Genomic DNA, 22,597 nt, shown 5'->3' on the forward strand with positions numbered 1-22,597 from the left:
GCTTGTTCTAGCCTAGTTGCCCTCAAGCGAGGGAGCCAAAAGGAACACTGTGTGGCAAGTGAGAGAGCACACAGATTTCCCCATTAGCCGAAAGAAATGAGAAGAGACGCAATTCAAATTAATACACTTAATTAGCAAACAACAAACAACTCGATTGTCAGAATCTATTATCAGAAATCGACCAAAGACAAACAAAAGGAAGAAAGATAACTCTGCAGTATTACACGTTTAGCAAATTGCAAACTTCAGTATCGACTCCCGGCTTTTTAGAAGGAGGAATATTTCTGTGTGCGACAAACACCTATCATTCAAAGCCATAACCCAGAGGTCAACTCAACCATCCCAGTTTTCTTTACTGCCCCTACAAGCCGACACCACTAGCAGCCTTGTCACCTATAGGACATGTGCCATCCATGACATGAAGGGCTACTGAAAGTCAATTCTTAAAGACAGGGGGAAAAACATTCAAAAGATACACCTTTCACTGAGCAAATATGGATACACTGAAAAATCCTGTGGCTCAAATATAAATTTGTGAATTGTTGGTGGAAGCACGGTTGCACCCTTATGAGCAAAAAAATGTTTAAACAAACAAAAAAAGCAACTAAGAGCATTTTAGAACGATCGGAGGGCTGCTGGGATAATGCATATTATTTATCAAGTCTGTATATCGGAATATTTTGCAATTGTACTGCCAGTAAGATCATAATCAGAGCTTAACACTGTTTAAGGAAACTACTGTCTGCAACCCGAAAGGATTGTGTTTGGGGGTGGGGGGTGGGAATGAATACCTGAAAGAATTATGATTACTAATTTATACTGCGCACAGATTTCTTCAGCATTTCTGAAGAAAGCATGTTCCTGCCTCGAAGAGCTTACAATAGTTTTGACAGCAGGGAGAGAACGGAGGCATGGAGGAAGTAAGGGCAACAGGAGATGAATGCAAGCGCGTGCAATTAAAATGCACTTAGGAGGCCTCATTTCATTTGAGAATGAAGATGAATGAAGATTAAGGGGTTGTATAACTGGAAACACTCTGCAAAGCAGCCTAAGATACAAGCGGCAAGTGTCACGTCTTATCAGCAATTATCGACATACGTGCCACGTGGAAAGAGAAACGTCTCTGGAAACCACGCAGATTACCTGGCCTGGGGAGCTTTGTTCACCTGGAACTTCAGGTGTGTGGAAGAAGAATGTATGGAAACACTTGATCTCATCACTATTAGAAGGAATATTCACAATTCCACTGCGTGGCTGGTAAGGAGGCCTTTTTGAAACAGCTTTGAGTCAGGAAACAATACTGCCCTGTTCAATCCCTAACTTACAACAGGAGACATAATTTTTATAGGACGAAGCATTGCTATAAAAGTCCATCATTGCAATGGTCCCCTGAGGGCAACCATAATGTATCCTCCGTTGGGTTTTACTCTCTGCAACCCGGTGTCAGAAGTGGGAAGAAAGAGTTTACCCCTACAGAAAAGGTGCCACCAAGGGCCGTTCCAGCTCTTTCTTTTTAAATAAACACACACACACACACACACACACACACACACACACACACACTGTGTATATGTGAGAGAAAAGCAACAGGGGGAACTCAGAGACATTGTTGGGTAGATGTCAAACCTACTTATGCTGATTTAAGATGCTTGGATGGTGGAGATCAGGTGTAACTTAGAAGCGGGTGAGAACTTCAACAAAAGGCAAGATATTTCCCTGAACCCCATAAGAAGGTAATGGATCCCTGGACAATTAAGTCCAGTCAAAGACGACTGTGGGGTTGCGGCGCTCATCTCGCTTCAGGCCAAGGGAATCAGCATTTGTCTGCAAGACAGCTTTCTGGGTCATGTGGCCAGCAGGACTAAACCACTACTGGTGCACGGAGGACTGTGACGAGTGCCAGAGCGCACGGAAACACCATTTACCTTCCCGCTGCAGTGGTACCGATTTATCTACTCGCACTTGCATGCTTTCGAACTGCTAGGTTGGCAGAAGCGGAGACAGAGCGATGGGAGCTCACCCCGTTGCGGGGATTCGAACTGCTGACCTTCCGATCTAGCACAGTTCAAACCCAAAGCCCTCCAAGATGCAGGAGGAAAAGGCTTCCTCCTCCCCAAACCTGCTGTCCAGAAGTCCTTGTGTGCCTTTTGGAGCAGTCTACCTTACACAGAGCCTAGGACTTGCCGATCAGAAGGTCAGTGGTTCGAATCCCCATGACGGGGTGAGCTCCCGTTGCTCAGTCCCTGCTCCTGCCAACCTAGCAGTTCGAAAGCACGTCAAAGTGCAAGTAGATAAATAGGTACCGCTCCAGCGGGAAGGTAAACGGCGTTTCCGTGCGCTGCTCTGGTTTGCCAGAAGCGGCTTAGTCATGCTGGCCACATGACCCGGAAGCTGTACGCTGGCTCCCTCGGCCAGTAAAGCAAGATGAGCGCCGCAACCCCAGAGTCGGTTACGACTGGACCTAATGGTCAGGGGTCCCCTTTACCTTTACCTTGCACTCTAAGGCTTCACTGGTCTAAAATACAAGCTAGCTCTTTCCCAACCCAGCTACTAACACACTTCACCCCTCAGTCACCTTTCCTTTCAGCTCTTATTGACATTCCAGTAGCCCGGCAGACTCCCACCCGACATGCCTCGGCGCTATGAAAACCATGCAATAAAACTATCAGAGCGCTTTGTGGTGCGACAGTGGGGAACGTGATGGATTCATTTATGAGCAAAGGTTTCTTCATGTGGTTGATTCTAGAGACATGGACCACCAAAGGAGAAAACTTGTCACACTTCAAGGCACCTCGGAAACTTGGTGGGAAAGGCGGGATACCTTTTGTTCTAAGCCGAACAACTCAATAATAATAATAAAAGCTTTGCTTTGCTTTGTTCTAACAGAGAAGCTATTTTTTAAAAAGAAAAAGTTCATCACTAGCACCACAAACCTGCAGCTGTTTAGCTATGTGGTATTTGGGGTGTGTGGGCGGGTGAGAAACTGAATCCGGCCTGTACAACTTGTGACCCACCCAGTCAACAAGAGCCCACCACCCATGTATGATGCCCCATTAGGTCTCAGTACACGTCCTGGTTGTGCCATCTGCCTGGAACTACTAAAACAGACTTGTGAAGCGCTCAGAAGTCCGTACATGGCTGGTTGGTTGCATTTGGCTTAGGGAGCTACAAGCTATGCACAGGGCCTGCATTAACTGCTGCAATGCTTTTCAGAAACATATCAGTCTAATTCATACAAACAGTTTAAAACCCAAGGCAGGGCTACAGCGTTTAAGCAAATAAGTCTATGTGACACGGTGGAATCTTTCGCCCCCCCAAAAAAACTCCACCATCACCTGTAAGTGTGAGCATAAACAGCATTCGTTGCGCGTTTAAAAACAAAACAAAAACACCACCCACTGAGAATCAGCATAGCGTCGATTTCCACGAGCGGCTTCAGGGACGCCAAAGCGAAATATTGGGCTGCTGCCCAGTAAGGAGGAAATTTGATCACAGAGGAAGAAGAAGGGTAAACGCAAAACAAATACACCGCACTTTTGTTTCACTCTTCAGCCAAAGAATGACGGAAGCAGACGGCTCAGTAAGATAAACACTGAAAATCTGGGAATGCACGACCAGGAATAAGTCCCTGCATGTGGGGAATCACAGTAAGGGAGCCACCTCAGTAGGGGAAATCCTGGCGGCGCTTGCAGGCTTCATGTAAGGCAGAGGAACCACTCTGGCCAATGTGCAGAAGTCACAGCTATAGCTGGCTGCATTGCATTCCTCTGCAGGAATACCAAAGTCCCTGGGATGCGGTCCAACTCCACATCCCCTGCCCTCTCCCAGCTGCTTCTTGCTTCCCATTTCCACAGTTCCTTGGAAGAGGAGAGGGCAAGCACTGGCAGGTTTGGAAAGGTCAACTCTCCTCAAGGACAAAAGGCTTGGTCCTCAGACCTCCAGTTACTGAACCTCTATTAAAAAACTACCTGAATGCACTATATATATATATACTCGTCATCTTCAGGCTGGTGCTTTCGGCTTCTTGTTACTGGAACAGAGCAGGATCTCAGTGTTTGAGTTCCTATAAATACTGTTGAGGGGGTGTGGTGTATAGCCTCCAACGTTCTGGGTAGAGAGGAAGTTCCCAGGTTAGTGTGTCTTTTCTTCTTTTGTTCATTAATTACTTGAGGGATATCTTGAGTGATTTCTCGAGTGATATTCTGAGTACCACTTAGGAGGGTCATTAGGTGTGGATTAGTTGCTAAAGCTTTCGTGTCTTGACCTCTTGACCTTGTGAAGAGTTTTTCTGAGAAGATGGCTGTACTGCACTTAGTTGTGCTCTGGCTTGGCTTCGTGTATAGGGGCGAGCTGTGGTTTTGTGCCCTGTGCCAGCCAGATCTGTGTAGGGATTGCAGGGGGGTGCAGCATCCGGAGGTGCCACTATGGTTTGGCTACTGGATGGTGTCTGTAATTTATCTGTGGAGAGGGTCTGGGTTTGGGTCTGGTGTGGTTGATTGGAGATGGCGTTCTGTGTGCCTCTGGTTCTGGTGTCGGTTTTTGTGGGGAGGGCTATTTTCCAGATGTCTGGCAGGCGGGACGTATCGTCACGCTTGTTCATGTTGTGAGGGTGTTTCTCTATCTCGATGGCTTCCATGATTATTCTCTTGTGGTGGTGTTCCATGTTAAAGAGCAATTTGGAATCTGAAAAATTAATTTCGTGTCCTGTTTCTTTCATGTGTTGGTAAAGAGAGGAAGTTTTTTCTTCTTTTTTGACGGCATTCTTGTGTTCTGCGATACGTGCATTTATTCGTCTGTTTGTTTGTCCAATGTACGTGGCTGGGCAGACTTTGCAGGGTATTTCATAGACCCCTTGGTTTTCTAACTGGATTTTGTCTTTGGGGTTTCTGAGGATATTGGCTATTTTTTGGTTGGTGCAAAAGGCTGTTTTGATATTGTGTTTATGGAGGATTTTGCTAATTTTATCTGTAGTGCCCTTGATATAAGGAAGGAGGGCCATGCCATTGTTTTCTTCTGTGTCTTGGTTTTTGGGGGGTGTTTCTTTTTGGATTAGCTTCGTAACCCTGTTTTGCTGGTATCCGTTGGCGATTAACACATTTGAAAGATTCTGTAACTCAGTTGTCAAGTGGTCTTTGTCAGCCAGGCGTTTGGTTCTGGAGATGAGAGTCTTGGCTACGGAGTTTATTTGTGCAGGGTGGTGGTGTGATTGTGCATGTAAGTAGCGGTTGGTGTGTGTTTTTTTCCGGTAGATAGTGTGTCCTAGGGAGCCATCAGGTTTTTTGTAGATTAGGACGTCAAGGAAAGGAAGTTGGTTGTTGGCTTCTATTTCCATAGTGAATTGTATTTTGGGGTGTAGGCTGTTGAGATGTGTGAGGAAGCTATCTAGTTTTTTCTTCCCGTGTGGCCAAATTACAAAGGTGTCGTCAACATACCTGAGCCAAAGTTTGGGTTTGTGTTCTGACTTGTCTAAAGCATTGGTTTCAAAGTGTTCCATGTACAGATTTGCGATGACCGGTGAGAGGGGTGATCCCATAGGTGCTCCTTCTATCTGTTTGTATCTTTGTCCATTGTGGATGAAGTACGTGTTGGTTAGGCAGTGGTTGGTCAGGTCCAGGATGTATTCGGGGGGATTGTATTTGTTTTGAATGGCTGTCAAGGCTTCATTAATGGGCACTTGTGTGAAGAGAGATACAACATCGAAGCTCACAAGTAGGTCGTCGGGATGTAGGTTTTGCTTCTTTATTGTTTCTATGAACTGGAAGGAGTTTGTAACGTGTGAAGCGATAGATTCTGCATAGGGCTGAAGTTGCTTAGCGAGAAATTTAGCGAGATTTTGTAGAGGTGAGCCTATGGAGCTGACTATTGGTCTGAGTGGTGTTCCTTCTTTGTGTATCTTGGGGAGACCGTAGAGTTTGGGGCATCTGGATGATTTTTCTCTGGGGATGATTCTTAGCTGGATTTCTTCACTGATAGGAGAGGCTTTTATTTTGGATTTGGTGGTTTTTTCCAGATAGGTGGTGGGATCTGTTTTTATAGGTTGGTAGGTAGGGTCTTGGAGTAGATTTGATAGTTTTGCTTGGTAGTCCGATGTGTTCATCACAACAGTGGCATTACCTTTGTCTGCTGGGAGAATGATTATGTTGTTGTCTTTCCTCAGGTTGGTGAGTGCTTTCTGTTCTTCTTTGTGTAGATTGCTTCTGGGTGGTTTGCTGGAGCAGAGGATGTTGGTGACTTCAAGTCTGATTTTATTGGCTTCATCTGGGTTGATTTTGGTTAGGCTAGCTTCGACTCCGCATATGATGTTTTCCGTGGGGATGCGTCTCGGGGCGACTGCAAAGTTGAAACCTTTGGAGAGTACTTTGGTTTCAGTTGAGGTGAGGATCCTGTCTGATATGTTATGTACTGTTTGTTTCATGGGTTGTTGTGGAGGGTGGCTGGGCTTCTGGCGTTTCTCTAGTTTGTGGAGTTTGTTGGTGTGTGTGTCTGTCTTATGTGCGGACTCCGTTTCAGCTCTCCAAACGGCTAGTTGTTTGCATTTGTCCCAGAGTGCAGGGTGGATTTTGTTACAAAGTTTGAGGTGAAGAGTGAGCAGATCTTTGTTGGTTTGGTTTAGTAGGTATCTTTTCTTATGTAGTTCGTTTCTGATTAGGGATAGTTCAGTTCGTTTCAGGATCCTTTCGGTAGCTGGGGTTTTAGAGTGGAATTTAAGTTGGAAGCATGTGGGAATTAAGTTGTTGTCTCGGCAGTTGCGTAGGAACAAGAGATCACATAAGATGGTGGCTCTTCGGATTTCTAGTTTCTCGTAGGTTCTTGTCAGCTGGAAGGTTTCCTCCCCGTAGAGGTGAGATATTTGCTTTCGTAGATTTTCACGGGTACAGGAATGCAGGTTTTGGTGTCTTTGGGTGTCTTCCCGTGTAAGAGTTGGGGTGTCTAGGCGACGTTTCGACGAGGTCTCACTCGTCATCTTCAGGCTGGTGCTTTCGGCTTCTTGTTACTGGAACAGAGCAGGATCTCAGTGTTTGAGTTCCTATAAATACTGTTGAGGGGGTGTGGTGTATAGCCTCCAACGTTCTGGGCAGAGAGGAAGTTCCCAGGTTAGTGTGTCTTTTCTTCTTTTGTTCATTAATTACTTGAGGGATATCTTGAGTGATTTCTTGAGTGATATTCTGAGTACCACTTAGGAGGGTCATTAGGTGTGGATTAGTTGCTAAAGCTTTCGTGTCTTGACCTCTTGAGCTTGTGAAGAGTTTTTTTTTTTTCTGAGAAGATGGCTGTACTGCACTTAGTTGTGCTCTGGCTTGGCTTCGTGTATAGGGGCGAGCTGTGGTTTTGTGCCCTGTGCCAGCCAGATCTGTGTAGGGATTGCAGGGGGGTGCAGCATCCGGAGGTGCCACTATGGTTTGGCTACTGGATGGTGTCTGTAATTTATCTGTGGAGAGGGTCTGGGTTTGGGTCTGGTGTGGTTGATTGGAGATGGCGTTCTGTGTGCCTCTGGTTCTGGTGTCGGTTTTTGTGGGGAGGGCTATTTTCCAGATGTCTGGCAGGCGGGACGTATCGTCACGCTTGTTCATGTTGTGAGGGTGTTTCTCTATCTCGATGGCTTCCATGATTATTCTCTTGTGGTGGTGTTCCATGTTAAAGAGCAATTTGGAATCTGAAAAATTAATTTCGTGTCCTGTTTCTTTCATGTGTTGGTAAAGAGAGGAAGTTTTTTCTTCTTTTTTGACGGCATTCTTGTGTTCTGCGATACGTGCATTTATTCGTCTGTTTGTTTGTCCAATGTACGTGGCTGGGCAGACTTTGCAGGGTATTTCATAGACCCCTTGGTTTTCTAACTGGATTTTGTCTTTGGGGTTTCTGAGGATATTGGCTATTTTTTGGTTGGTGCAAAAGGCTGTTTTGATATTGTGTTTATGGAGGATTTTGCTAATTTTATCTGTAGATAAAACTCTACGGCCCCAAACTCTACGGTCTCCCCAAGATACACAAAGAAGGAACACCACTCAGACCAATAGTCAGCTCCATAGGCTCACCTCTACAAAATCTCGCTAAATTTCTCGCTAAGCAACTTCAGCCCTATGCAGAATCTATCGCTTCACACGTTACAAACTCCTTCCAGTTCATAGAAACAATAAAGAAGCAAAACCTACATCCCGACGACCTACTTGTGAGCTTCGATGTTGTATCTCTCTTCACACAAGTGCCCATTAATGAAGCCTTGACAGCCATTCAAAACAAATACAATCCCCCCGAATACATCCTGGACCTGACCAACCACTGCCTAACCAACACGTACTTCATCCACAATGGACAAAGATACAAACAGATAGAAGGAGCACCTATGGGATCACCCCTCTCACCGGTCATCGCAAATCTGTACATGGAACACTTTGAAACCAATGCTTTAGACAAGTCAGAACACAAACCCAAACTTTGGCTCAGGTATGTTGACGACACCTTTGTAATTTGGCCACACGGGAAGAAAAAACTAGATAGCTTCCTCACACATCTCAACAGCCTACACCCCAAAATACAATTCACTATGGAAATAGAAGCCAACAACCAACTTCCTTTCCTTTACGTCCTAATCTACAAAAAACCTGATGGCTCCCTAGGACACACTATCTACCGGAAAAAAACACACACCAACCGCTACTTACATGCACAATCACACCACCACCCTGCACAAATAAACTCCGTAGCCAAGACTCTCATCTCCAGAACCAAACGCCTGGCTGACAAAGACCACTTGACAACTGAGTTACAGAATCTTTCAAATGTGTTAATCGCCAACGGATACCAGCAAAACAGGGTTACGAAGCTAATCCAAAAAGAAACACCCCCCAAAAACCAAGACACAGAAGAAAACAACGGCATGGCCCTCCTTCCTTATATCAAGGGCACTACAGATAAAATTAGCAAAATCCTCCATAAACACAATATCAAAACAGCCTTTTGCACCAACCAAAAAATAGCCAATATCCTCAGAAACCCCAAAGACAAAATCCAGTTAGAAAACCAAGGGGTCTATGAAATACCCTGCAAAGTCTGCCCAGCCACGTACATTGGACAAACAAACAGACGAATAAATGCACGTATCGCAGAACACAAGAATGCCGTCAAAAAAGAAGAAAAAACTTCCTCTCTTTACCAACACATGAAAGAAACAGGACACGAAATTAATTTTTCAGATTCCAAATTGCTCTTTAACATGGAACACCACCACAAGAGAATAATCATGGAAGCCATCGAGATAGAGAAACACCCTCACAACATGAACAAGCGTGACGATACGTCCCGCCTGCCAGACATCTGGAAAATAGCCCTCCCCACAAAAACCGACACCAGAACCAGAGGCACACAGAACGCCATCTCCAATCAACCACACCAGACCCAAACCCAGACCCTCTCCACAGATAAATTACAGACACCATCCAGTAGCCAAACCATAGTGGCACCTCCGGATGCTGCACCCCCCTGCAATCCCTACACAGATCTGGCTGGCACAGGGCACAAAACCACAGCTCGCCCCTATACACGAAGCCAAGCCAGAGCACAACTAAGTGCAGTACAGCCATCTTCTCAGAAAAACTCTTCACAAGGTCAAGAGGTCAAGACACGAAAGCTTTAGCAACTAATCCACACCTAATGACCCTCCTAAGTGGTACTCAGAATATCACTCAAGAAATCACTCAAGATATCCCTCAAGTAATTAATGAACAAAAGAAGAAAAGACACACTAACCTGGGAACTTCCTCTCTGCCCAGAACGTTGGAGGCTATACACCACACCCCCTCAACAGTATTTATAGGAACTCAAACACTGAGATCCTGCTCTGTTCCAGTAACAAGAAGCCGAAAGCACCAGCCTGAAGATGACGAGTGAGACCTCGTCGAAACGTCGCCTAGACACCCCAACTCTTACACGGGAAGACACCCGAAGACACCAAAACCTACATTCCTGTACCCGTGAAAATCTACGAAAGCATATATATATATATATATATATATATATATATATATATATATATATATATATATATTGCAATTCATGCTTTTTTGCACTCAACATCCTATGGCAGCTATTTTCCCTAAAAACATGAGGCCAGGGCCCTGCAGGATCTGATTTCTTTTCGCAGGGCCTGTAAGTCAGAGTTGTTCCACCTGGCCTTTGGCTTGGAGTCAATTTGATTCCTTCCCCCTCTTTCTTTTTCCTTTCTCCTCCTGTGATGAGGCTGCATTTTAATTGTTTAATGTTTTAATGTTGTATTTTAATCTTGTTTTTAAGTTGTATTCGTTCAACTTGTTTTTATGATTGGTTGTAAGCTGCCCTGAGCCCGGCCTTGGCTGGGGAGGTTGTGGTATACATAAATTTATTATTATTATTATTATTATTATTATTATTATTATTATTAAAAGCAAAGTCTCAAAGAGTTGAGCCACACAGTCACATGGTACAGCCTCCCTAGGACTGTATCACTTCCGATTGCAGGTAGGGAATTTAATGCTGAGTTCACCTCGATATTAAAGGAAAACAAGAACTCCCTGCACACACAGTCCTCCTCTTTGAAAAGCTACTTTTCCAAATCCACCACCACCAACAATATATATTTGTATCATAGCAATATTCATATTTGTATTACGGCATGTAATATTATAGTGGATCTCAATAGTTGAGCATGTCCTAGTTTTCATATCCCTTATTGTTTAGCTTAATGACCACCCAAACAAATCTGGTACAGATGATCACCTGAAATGAGTCATCCCCGGATTAAGGAAGGAATGAAACTGATTATCAAACTGGCTTAGATCTGAATTTTCAAAAATTCAGAACAGGTTAGATTCGTTTTATTTGGTGAACTTTCATATGGTACGGTGCCAGTCTATAGGAGGATTGTGGATGATTCCTACACTTGTTACTATTCTTGTGCCGCTTCATTACAGAATGGTCGGGCCTTGGGGAGAGAAGAGAGGAAGAGAGAAAAACTAGTAAAACAAGGGCTTTATTAAATGTTGAGGCGGGTGGGAGGGAGGAACGAAGAGCAGAAACAATTTAATCAGCAGCTAGAAGAGATAAAGTGTATTTTGTTAAAAGGGGCCAGACAAACACTAAAAAATCTGCGCACGTCCCTGGAGCATAACAACCAAATCTAGTAACTGTCATTCAAAGCAATACAGGCTGATGTTTGGAATTCTAAAATTCCCATGGGGTAGGCCTTTCTACTGTCGATGCGAAGGAATGCTTTCTGTATGCTCTTACTGAACCCAAGAAACCCCCACTTAAATTAAGTCACACCCATACAGTTTTAAAAATATATATATACTTACTTTAATGAAAGTGAATAGTCATGCTTGCTGGTTTGACTATTCCTCACTAGATAGCTACATTCTTTACACAACCGCAAGAGGTTTTCTGCATCTGTCCGACTGATTGCTCCATGATACCATCTGCAAGAGAAACCAAAAGCCGCACAGCAATCAAGCATTTGGGTAAACATGCCCTGAGTTTACAAAACATCTCACAACATACCATATTTTTTGCTCTATAAGACGCACCAGACCACAAGATGCACCTAGTTTTTGGAGGAGGAAAACAAGAAAAAAAATATTCTGAATCTCAGACGCCAGAACAGGAAGAGGGATCGCTGCACAGTGAAAGGACCAATCCCTCTTGCTGTTCTGGCTTCTGTGATAGCTGCGCAGCCTGCACTCACTCCATAAGACGCACACACATTTCCCCTTACTTTTTAGGAGGGAAAAAGTGAGTCTTATAGAGCAAAAGATACGGTAATTGTTTTAGTGTTTTAAGGGCAACGTAAGTGTGGAGGACACAATTCACAAAAAGTTAAGCGCATGGATTTCAGTGGGAGAAGATCTACAACATGTAGGGCAGGCAACTCTGAGGACATTCGTTTTGTAGAACTTCCATTCTGAACAGAACGTTGTTTGTGTGTGTGCATCTATCTATTGCGATGCTAATGCCATATTTTGCATCCCTTTCCTAATACCCATCCTTTCCTTTTGCACTGACCTAGCAAGACTGGGTTTTCTGAAAGCTTTTCACCATAATCCCAAATTCTTCCTGATGATCACAAATAGTTCAGACCAAGTATGTAAAGTTTGGATTTTGTCGTCTCAATGCCCAATCCTTCTTAAACAAACATAATATGGCATAATGATTGCATACTGTGCCCAGAATCAGTCTTATGTTCTTGTATTCCTGCCCTCCTATTCCTTGATACACTTTTGAAAAGGCAAGAGTCGCATTTTTAAAAAATTAAAGTTGATTACACTTTGTGCCAGGGCTATTTTTTTCTAGAAAAAGAGGTGCTGGAAATGAGTTCCAGGGAGTTCCAGCTGAAAAAAGCCCTGCTTTGTGCAAAAATGTAAGTGGTCACTGTTGGATGAAATCCTACAGAAGCAGTAAGAGATGCTTATTTCAAAGCCAGGGTGATAACTACAGATTTCAAAGTAGATTTCAAAAAGGGGGTGAGAGACACTTTTGATACCTAGTTGTGCTCTCAGTATCCCTTAGGACAGCCCGAGCTGCTCCAAAACAACCCTTTTCATGGCAAACACCCAGGGCCAGATTTAGGTTTGATGAGGCCCTGAGCTACTGAAGGAAATGGGGCCCTTTATATGTCCAGCTGTCCTTTGTCAACAACAAATTGTAGCTGTTTTTTGTGTTGAATATATGCTATATGGTAATTTATGGACCTAATAGGTATTTGCACATAACAAAATATGTATTTTATCGAAGTCATTGTTGAACTGAAATACAATTAAGAAGAAGTTTATCTTATATTTTGGAAATGTACATCCCTTTAAATTTTTGGGGGACCCCCCCAAGAGAGTGGGGCCCTAAGCTGTAGCTTGTTTAGCTTATACATAAATCTGGCACTGCAAACACCAGATGTTCCAAACGCTATTTCCTGTTGCATTTTCTAGGTGACCACCTAAAGCTTGTTTTAAGCATGCACTGATTTATTTAAAATGTGGTATGGCGCTGTGGGTTAAACCACAGAGCCTAGGATTTGCCGATCAGAAGGCCGGCGGTTTGAATCCCCATGACGGGGTGAGCTCCCGTTGCTCGGTCCCTGCTCCTGCCAACCTAGCAGTTCGAAAGCACCCCAAAAAGTGCAAGTAGATAAATAGGTACCGCTCCGGCGGGAAGGTAAACGGGATTTCCGTGCGCTGCTCTGGTTCGCCGGAAGCGGCTTAGTCATGCTGGCCACATGACCCGGAAGCTGTACGCTGGCTCCCTTGGCCAATAAAGCGAGATGAGCGCTGCAACCCTAGAGTCGGTCACGACTGGGCCTAATGGTCAGGGGTCCCTTTACCTTTATGTGACCAGGCAGTTTGCAACGCATACCCTAATTGTTACACCTTTCCAGGTCAAGGAGTTGTGATTGCAATGCAAAGCAGAGACGCCGGTGAGAAAGGTCTGTTGCTAATCTGCAATGCAGGCACCATGGCCTTGGAAACCTCCTGCAAACAGACTTCTCCTGTTCTCCTCATCCACCTACACAGCAAACTTCCAACTTGACTTACATTTGTTTTTCCAGTGGGATGGTCGGATCCACTCTCTCCCCCAGGATTCCACAGAATTCGGGGCTCCCATGCTTGATAGGTTTGAAGCCTCCCCCTGGTGCTCGGAGCTGTCGACGCCGATCGTTCGAAGATGGGGAAGGGGAAGACTGCCTCATTTCTCCCCCATTGAACTGGGCTGAAAGAAACATTCAGGCAAAGCGATTATCTCCAAATCAACCAACTCCCTGCAGATAGAAGGGCCCGCAAAATCTTCAGCAGCACCCAATCCCAAAGGAAGTTCTGATCAGCCGATTCGCTTAAGGAAGCTCATCAGCAGAAACCCTGTGCAAGGGCTTCCACTAGTGTGCTTTTGCACAGTGTGGTGAGCTGTGCACAAGCAAGCTGCCAGCTAGCTCTTTGGAGGCTCCTTTTATTGACACAATATGCAAACCCAGGCAGATACATTTTGGGCTGTGACCTTTACACATATTCCAGTCCCGAGATTGTGGGGTGGTACGAAGTTATTTTGGCACCTGTTTCCACCGCGTCATTTCCCCCTTGCACAATGTATGATGAAGGAGACAAAGGTCACAGACACAAAAGGTCACAGACAGGACACGGAAGACTACCGAGACCGCAAAAGGTTAGACAGAGGGCAAGATGTTCAGATAGCTGTGGCGTTATCTGTGAGGGGGAGTGTGCTCCACACCCCAAGGTCATTCCTACAGAGGGGATTGGGAGAACCCCCAGAAAAGTGTGCAGTGGGGAGGAGGGGGGTTATTCCACTTTGCAAGCTGCAATGCTCGTGTTGACGGGTCATTCGCCATAGGGCAAGGAGGGAGCTCGTGGATGAGCCTCTCCTCTGCAAACAGTTCCAGAGGGTTTCCAGAAAGCTGAAGCCATGGTACAGTGCCGAAACAAGACGCCAAACATTTCCCTTTGCAATCGCACCAATTTCATCAGCAGTTGGAATAGACGGTTAGGATGGATAAGCAGATTTGTACGTACAGTATGGGGGTACACTGATTTGTCTGGCAGCCAACTGCAGGAGGCAAAGCTGGGATGATATTCCCTTGGCTTGATATTTGTGCTGCAAGCAAGAACAACACCCAGCTTTATTAAACGGAGACGGAGGACATAAATAAGGGACGCGGGTGGCGCTGTGGTCTAAACCACAGAGCCTAGGGCTTGCCGATCAGAAGGTCAGCAGTGAATCCCCGCGACGGGGTGAGCTCCCGCTGCTCGGTCCCTGCCCCTGCCAACCTAGCAGTTTGAAAGCATGTCAGTGCAAGTAGATAAATAGGTACCACTCCGGCGGGAAGGTAAACGGCGTTTCTGTGTGCTGCTCTGGTTTGCCAGAAGCGGCTTAGTCATGCTGGCCACATGACCTGGAAGCTGTACGCCGGCTCCCTCGGCCAATAAAGCGAGATGAGCGCCGCAACCCCCGAGTCGTCTATGACTGGACCTAATGGTCAGGGTTCCCTTTACCTTTTTTTTAAGGACATAACTATGTTACAGATTTACACTGGTTTAACAGCCATTCCCTCTCTGCAGGTTTCAGGTTCAATCACCGTAAGGGACAGCTGCATATTCCTGTATTTCAGGGGGTCAGACTAGACGATCTCAGGATCTCTTCCAACTCTATAATTCTATTTTAAAAGGGCTCAATCCCCAACACACAACAATGATGGACGATAGTTAAGAGTGAGAAGAAATGCCCTAATACCTTAACAAGGGAGATATATATATACATATCACATATCTTAGAATCTTATTATGCAGTGCTTCCCCCCCCCCCCATAAATTTTTTTAGGGGTACTCTCATTTTCCTATATTGAGGCCAGACTTACATTCACAAAATGTTTAGGGCTATGTGTCCCCCTGCATCCCCCCAGGGGGAAAAAGCACTGGTATTATGGTAAATTATTTTCAGCATAGGGACATCAGTTGCTGGAGACAAGACTAGGCATCTTTTTGGAGGCTAAAGCCTTTCCTGTATCTGTAGACTTTTTCTCAATTGCTTTATCATGTGTAAAACTATAAAACAGGGAACAGCAGCCCTAAGTATTTATATTATTTCCTGGCAAATAACAGTAGACTTATTTGACAGAGGAAAAAAAACCTGTATTTCTTTTAGGAAGCTAGACAGACTCCTATAATACTCATCAAACCATATGCCAGAGTTTCTTTACTGAACCAGCAGCTTAGTTTTTGGGAGATTTTTTGGGTGCAGCAGGAGGGAGAACGAAAAGGGATTCACCTCCTGAGTAAAACCACCCCCCTCTTATTACAGATTTACCCTGCTGTTCACAACAGGAATCTCCCGACTTCTTCCTCACTCTCCCTGCACCCGGCAAGTAGAATTATGGTAAACTTTGAGGCATTACTTTTACTTCCATTCCCCCCCTCAACATCTGGATCACCAATGTACCACAAAGCGCTTCAAGGATTAGTACCCTGCTTTGGCTACTACCACCTCAAAGAGACCCTGCTTTGCCTCTGGCAAGCCACATATCTTTCCAAGACGTCCCACTTCACCTCTATGGTCATCTGAATCTGATGCACACCCCCAGTGCAGAGAGATAGCTTGAGACCAGCTTGTCACCTTGCAAGCAGAGAGGCTGAAGGGTTGAGGCACACTGTGTTTGCTTGGTGCATATACAGCCTTTAAGGTAAAGGTAAAGGACCCCGGTGGCGCTGTGGGTTAAACCACAGAGCCTAGGACTTGCCAATCAGAAGGTCGGCGGTTCGAATCCCTGCGATGGGGTGAGCTCCCGTTGCTCGGTCCCAGCTCCTGCCAACCTAGCAGTTCGAAAGCACGTCAAAGTGCAAGTAGATAAATAGGTACCGCTTCAGCGGGAAGGTAAACGGTGTTTCTGTGCGCTGCTCTGGTTCGCTAGAAGCAGCTTTGTCATGCTGGCCACATGACCCGGAAGCTGTACGCTGGCTCCCTCGACCAATAAAGCGAGATGAGTGCCGCAACCCCAGAGTCAGTCACGACTGGACCTAATGGTCAGGGGTCCCTTTACCTTTACCTTAAAGGACCCCTGGACTGTTAAGTCCAGTCAAAGGCGACTATGGTGTTGCAGCGTTCATCTCGCTCTCAGGCCAAGGGAGCTGGCGTTTGTCCACAGACAGCTTTCCAGGTCATGTGGCCAGAATGACTAAACCGCTTCTGGCACAATGGAACACAGTGACAGAAGCCAGAGAGCACAGAAATGCCGTTTACCTTCCCACTGCAGTGATACCTATTTATCTACTTGCACTGGTGTGCCTTTGAACTGCTAGGTTGACAGGAGCTGGGACAGAGCAGGAGGAACTCACTCTGTCACAGGGATTCGAACCACTGACCTTCTGGTCGGCAAGCCCAAGAGGCTCAGTGGTTTAGACCACAGCGCCACCCGCATCCCATTAACCAGATTTAACCAGATTTAATATAAATAATGGTAGGCAATCCCATTACAAAGCATAGTTTTACATCCCAGCATGTTGTTTATCCTTTTACCATAGTTATATCATGTCTGCACTGGGTCAGATAAGAGAGACAACATGCAGCAAACAATTAAAAATGGGAGCCATCTTGCAGTATTGGGGAATACATTCTTGTCTATGTCACCCTGTGTGCATGGAGAAAAAAGGCATGCATGTGTCTGCAGTAACATTACAGACCTTTTTTTAAAGTGTGGGTGCAGAACTCATGCAGAGAGTCTTATCTGAGGGGGCCTTTAAATGGCACTGCATGAAAGGTATAATTACAGAATTGGTTCATGAATATTAAATGTGCAAAAGCTCATGGAATCATAATCGAGAAGCAAAGGTGCTGGAAAGAATTAACCAATTTAAATGGTTCATAAAATTTAATTATGTTTCACTTATTTATTCTGCTAAATAAGAAATATCTTTAACGTTGTTGATCTTTGGTGAGAAACCTGCACATAATCCTTTGAAAGAATATTTGTGTTGAGACAAATCACCCAGCCAAACACCACGGAAGGAACCTAATTCATTTACAACAACCTGCAAGTAATTAAAAGCTGCAAGCAATTAAAAGAAGCCTTATTTAACATGTGAGAAGTCAAACAAGAAACTCTCCTAGGGGTGGGTGTGTAGATGGGAAGGAAATGACACACTGAAATGACAAAATACTGACTTTAACATTTATCAAGTGAGGCTTACTGGGAAATTTGGTCCGTCAAATATGGGCTAAGTCCAGAGCACTTTCCACCCAAACCTCAGTTAACCGAGACACACTTTTTAAGATCAAAACTGGAGACACATTCTAAACGGCCTTGGCCCAGTATACCTGAAGGAGCGTCTCCACCCCCATCGTTCTGCCCAGACGCTGAGGTCCAGTGCCAAGGGCCTTCTGGCCGTTCCCCATTGCGAGAAGCATAGCTACAGGGAACCAGGCAGAGGGCCTTCTCGGTAGTGGCACCCGCCCTGTGGAACACCCTCCCATCAGATGTCAAAGAGATAAACAACTACCTGACATTCAGAAGACATCTTAAGGCAGCCCTGTTCAGGGAAGTTTTTAATGTGTGACATCTTAAGTGTATTTTTGGTCTTTGTGGAAGCCGCCCAGAGTGGCTGGGGAAACCCAGCCAGATGGGCGGAGTACAAATAATAAATTATTATTATTCTTCTATTCTTACCTGCTTGTTGCAGCAGCAGGAGGAGACACTCATGTACTTTCACCAGCCTGACTAATCTCTGTCTCTTGGCTTTCCTCCTCCCAGTTGCCTGCTTCCTGATTCTGAACTTCTCTCTGCCAGAGACTCTCCCTTTTCACCAAGTCCTGTCACCTCTTCGGCTTCTGACACCCCCCCCCCAGTCTTTTCCCTCTGACCACTTGCTGTCGTCCCACCACCACTCCCTGGGCTCTGAGCCTTCATCCCTTGGGGTCTCCCACTTGGTTCCTCCCACCATTCCTCTGTGTCCAACCCGTCAATGACATCTATGGACGCCCCAAGATCAATCTGAAATATGATAATAATAATAATAATAATAATAATTTATTATTTATACCCCGCCCATCTGGCTGGGTTTCCCCAGCCACTCTGGGCGGCTTCCAAAAGAATATTAAAATACTATGGTACATCAAACATTAAAAGCTTCCCTAAACAGGGCTGCCTTCAGATGTCTTCTAAAAGTCTGGTAGTTGTTGTTCTCTTTGACATCTGGTGGGAGGGCATTCCACAGGGAGGGCGCCACTACCGAGAAGGCCCTCTGCCTGGTTCCCTGTAACTTGGCTTCTCGCAATGAGGGAACCGCCAGAAGGCCCTCGGTGCTGGACCTCAGTGTCCGGGTAGAACGATGGAGGTGGAGACGCTCCTTCAGGTATACTGGACCGAGGCCGTTTAGGGCTTTAAAGGTCAGCACCAACACTTTGAATTGTGCTCGGAAACGTACTGGGAGCCAATGTAAGTCTTTCAAGACCGGTGTTATATGGTCTCGGCGGCCGCTCCCAGTCACCAGTCTGGCTGCTGCATTCTGGATTAGTTGTAGTTTCCGGGTCACCTTCAAAGGTAGCCCCACATAGAGCGCATTGCAGTAGTCCAAGCGGGAGATAACCAGAGCATGCACCACTCTGGCGAGGCAGTCCGCGGGCAGATAGGGTCTCAGCCTACGTACCAGATGGAGCTGATACACAGCTGCCCTGGACACGGATTTAACCTGTGCCTCCATGGACAGCTGTGAGTCCAAAATGACTCCCAGGCTGCGCACCTGGTCCTTCAGGGGCACGGTTACCCCATTCAGGACCAGGGAATCCCCCACACCTGCCCGCCTCCTGTCCCCCAGAAACAGTACTTCTGTCTTGTCAGGATTCAATCTCAATCTGTTTGCCGCCATCCATCCTCCAACCGCCTCCAGACACTCACACAGGACTGTCACCGCCTTCACTGGTTCTGATTTGAAAGAAAGGTAGAGCTGGGTATCATCTGCATACTGATGAACACCCAGCCCAAACCCCCTGATGATCTCTCCCAGCGGCTGCATGTAGATGTTGAAAAGCATGGGGGAGAGGACAGAACCCTGAGGCACCCCACAAGTGAGAGCCCAGGGGTCTGAACACTCATCCCCCACCACCACTTTCTGAACACGGCCCAGGAGGAAGGAGCGGAACCACTGTATGACAGTGCCCCCAGCTCCCAGCCCCTCAAGAGGCTGTGTTATTTTAATGTGCACTACAGTTTAAGTAAAGGGACGTGGGTGGGGCTGTGGTCTAAACCACAGAGCCTAGGGCTTGCCGATCAGAAGGTCGGTGGTTCGAATCCCCGCGACGGGGTGAGCTCCCGTTGCTCGGTCCCTGCTCCTGCCAACCTAGCAGTTCGAAAGCACGTCAAAATGCAAGTAGATAAATAGGTACCACTCCAGCAGGAAGGTAAATGGCGTTTCCGTGCGCTGCTCTGGTTCGCCAGAAGCAGCTTAGTCATGCTGGGCACATGACCCGGAAGCTGTACACCGGCTCACTTGGCCAATAAAGCGAGATGAGCGCTGCAACCCCAGAGTTGCCGGCGACTGGACCTAACCCTTTACATTTACCTTTACAGTTTAAGTGCAGTTTGCTTTCTCCAAACTGCCTAACGTTATGGTGTGGTTTTGCCCCTAACCTATAGTCAGGGAATGGTCTCAAGACGACGATTGGGGAATGCATTCTATGGCAGACCAGCTACCCTCCGATGGAGAGCTGGAGGGGGATGAGTCCCTTGACCACAGCGTGTTCAGAAGAAAAGAGAGACAGAAGCTGAACAGCTAAGGGAGGATTCAGGTAGGTAGCCATGTTGGTCTGACGCAGCTGAAATAAATAAAAAAATAGTTCAGTAGCACCTTAGAGACCAACTAAGTATACCCAGAATAAACTTAGTTGGTCTCTCAAGGTGCTACTGAACATTTTATTTATTTATTTTGAGCTTAGGGAGGAGTTATCCAGTTACGTGATAATGACAAGGGAGCCAGAAGGGAGGGGGCAGTTAGTTGAGACATCACTTAAGAGTGTGGATGTCGACATGCAGAGGGCCGGGAGGCCAGCTGGTAAGCCCCAGCTCGGCCGACTCCTTCCATCGGCCCGTGCTCCAACCTAAATCAGCGACCTGGGCTTCAAAGCCAGGGCACGCTATCAACAGAGAGAATTGTGCACACAGAATAGGCATGAGGCTTGTGGAAGCATACTCTAACTACAGATTTTTTAACCATAAATCAGGACAAAGAAACATGTTGTCTCTCTCTCATGTCATCTCAGAGAGAAGGGGAAAAGCAAAAGCTATACACAATGGAAGTTCCCAGCGTACTGTGCTGGAATGTAAACAGACATGTGACACATAACAATCCCATGTCTGTTCCTTAAGGTGGAACGGAAATCTCAACAGTGGAGGACCACCCCCTCACCCGGAGGCAGAAGGGGAGGGAGGGGGAGGAACTTTCTGTTGGTGTCTTAACTGCTGTGAAAGTTGGATTTAGAGTAGCCAACTGCCCTCCTTGTGCAGAGCTGTATATTTGTGCTTGCAACATGATGCTATAATAAAGGTAAAGGGACCCCTGACCATTAGGTCCATTCGTGGCCGACTCTGGGGTTGCGGCGCTCATTTCGCTTTATTGGCCAAGGGAGCCGGCGTACAGCTTCCAGGTCATGTGGCCAGCATGACGAACCAGAGCAGCGCACGGAAACGCCGTTTACCTTCCCGCTGGAGCGGTACCTATTTATCAACTTGCACTTTGACGAGCTTTTGAACTGCTAGGTTGGCAGGAGCAGGGACCGAGCAATGGGAGCTCACCCCGTCACAGGGATTCGAACCGCCGACCTTCTGATCGGCAAATCCTAGGCTCTGTGGTTTAACCCACATGCCACCCGCGTCCCTTGATGCTATAATAAAAGGACTATAAATCTATCAACTGCTTGTTAATCCTTATCTGTGAAGGTAGAGGAGGACTCTCCATGCCTGACACCTATTAAGAGGGAGACGAGGCAAAAGGTGCAGCACAGAGAGGTGCACAAGGATGCAAGCCTGACCGTGCCCTATAGCCAAGCCCATGGGTTCTACTGCTCCTGTCCCCATGGCAACATGTCCCCATGGCCTGTGCCACTTCTGGTACCCAAGCCATAGGTTGGGTACTCTTGGCTTTATTTATTGAAAGCTATTAGAACTCTGGGGAATATATTCTCCAGCTTTCGCAAACAAGCCCATAGCTGTGAGGCCAAGAGATTCTGTATATTTTGTTATTCACAGTTTTTCAGCACACAAATTTGCCCTCCAGCTGGAGGTGTTTTGCTGTGGTAAGAATCATGCGCTAAATATTCAGATTGCTGTTTCGGTGTCAGACAGACAACTGAGCTACTGTTTTAGCTTTTCATATACCGCCTACAAAACGGGGGTGGGTGGGGGGGGGACATGTCTAGATTGCACATAATCACCACACCTGTGTGGGAAGCAGCAGCAGCAGCTCAGGCATTCACTGAATTTGGAAAACAATCAAAACTAATAACTTCAAAGAAGTTCAAACATGTTTACTGTGCAGTTCCAATGCATCAGAACAAGAATAGCAATCAGCCCACGGCGTAGCAGTAGACTTTGAAAAAAACTGTTGCCCACTTTGATGAATACACAACTCATATGAGGATTTTAAAAAACACACAGACGCACACACGCAGAGGGAGTCTTCCTATAATGAAATCTGTAACAGAGAACACATTCTGAAATACTTCACAATGGGTAGAGGGAGCGGCGCTTTCTTAGATACCCACTGGGAAAAAACCTGCTTTCCCCCATACTGATAATGAGATGTTTTTTGGTAGAGAAATCTTGCATTTTAGAATTAACATTTGCACTCCAAGTTATTTCAATATGGTGAGTGGAATCTATGGAAACCTCAATATCTGAAGACTTATTGATGAAGCTGGGAAGAATGGTTGTCACTAGGGAAAGCTTAGCATGACTGACAGACTGGTCATATGTTTGCTGACTTTGATGGAAGCTCCAAAGAGAACCACGGGGCTTGCTCCCAAGGAACTGTACAAGCCTGAGATGGCTAATTGCCATTTCAAAAGATTGTCCTACTATTTCTTAGGGCCT

At 46.0% G+C, this 22,597-nt stretch overlaps 1 protein-coding gene across 1 annotated transcript in view; it reads right to left on the reverse strand.

Annotated features, from left to right (window-relative positions):
- SHB (SH2 domain containing adaptor protein B) overlaps window positions 1-22,597 on the reverse strand; it is a 166,201-nt gene that overhangs the window by 36,895 nt on the left and 106,709 nt on the right. The window contains exons 4-5 of the mRNA XM_081176684.1: window positions 13,551-13,725; window positions 11,328-11,447 (exon numbers count right to left, since the gene is read on the reverse strand). Of these exons, the coding sequence (XP_081032810.1) occupies window positions 11,328-11,447; window positions 13,551-13,725 (295 nt within the window). The remainder of the gene's footprint in view (window positions 1-11,327; window positions 11,448-13,550; window positions 13,726-22,597) is intronic.

This window comes from Podarcis bocagei, assembly GCF_964188305.1.
Source record: "Podarcis bocagei genome assembly, chromosome: 17".
In the NCBI taxonomy this organism is placed as follows: domain Eukaryota; kingdom Metazoa; phylum Chordata; class Lepidosauria; order Squamata; family Lacertidae; genus Podarcis; species Podarcis bocagei.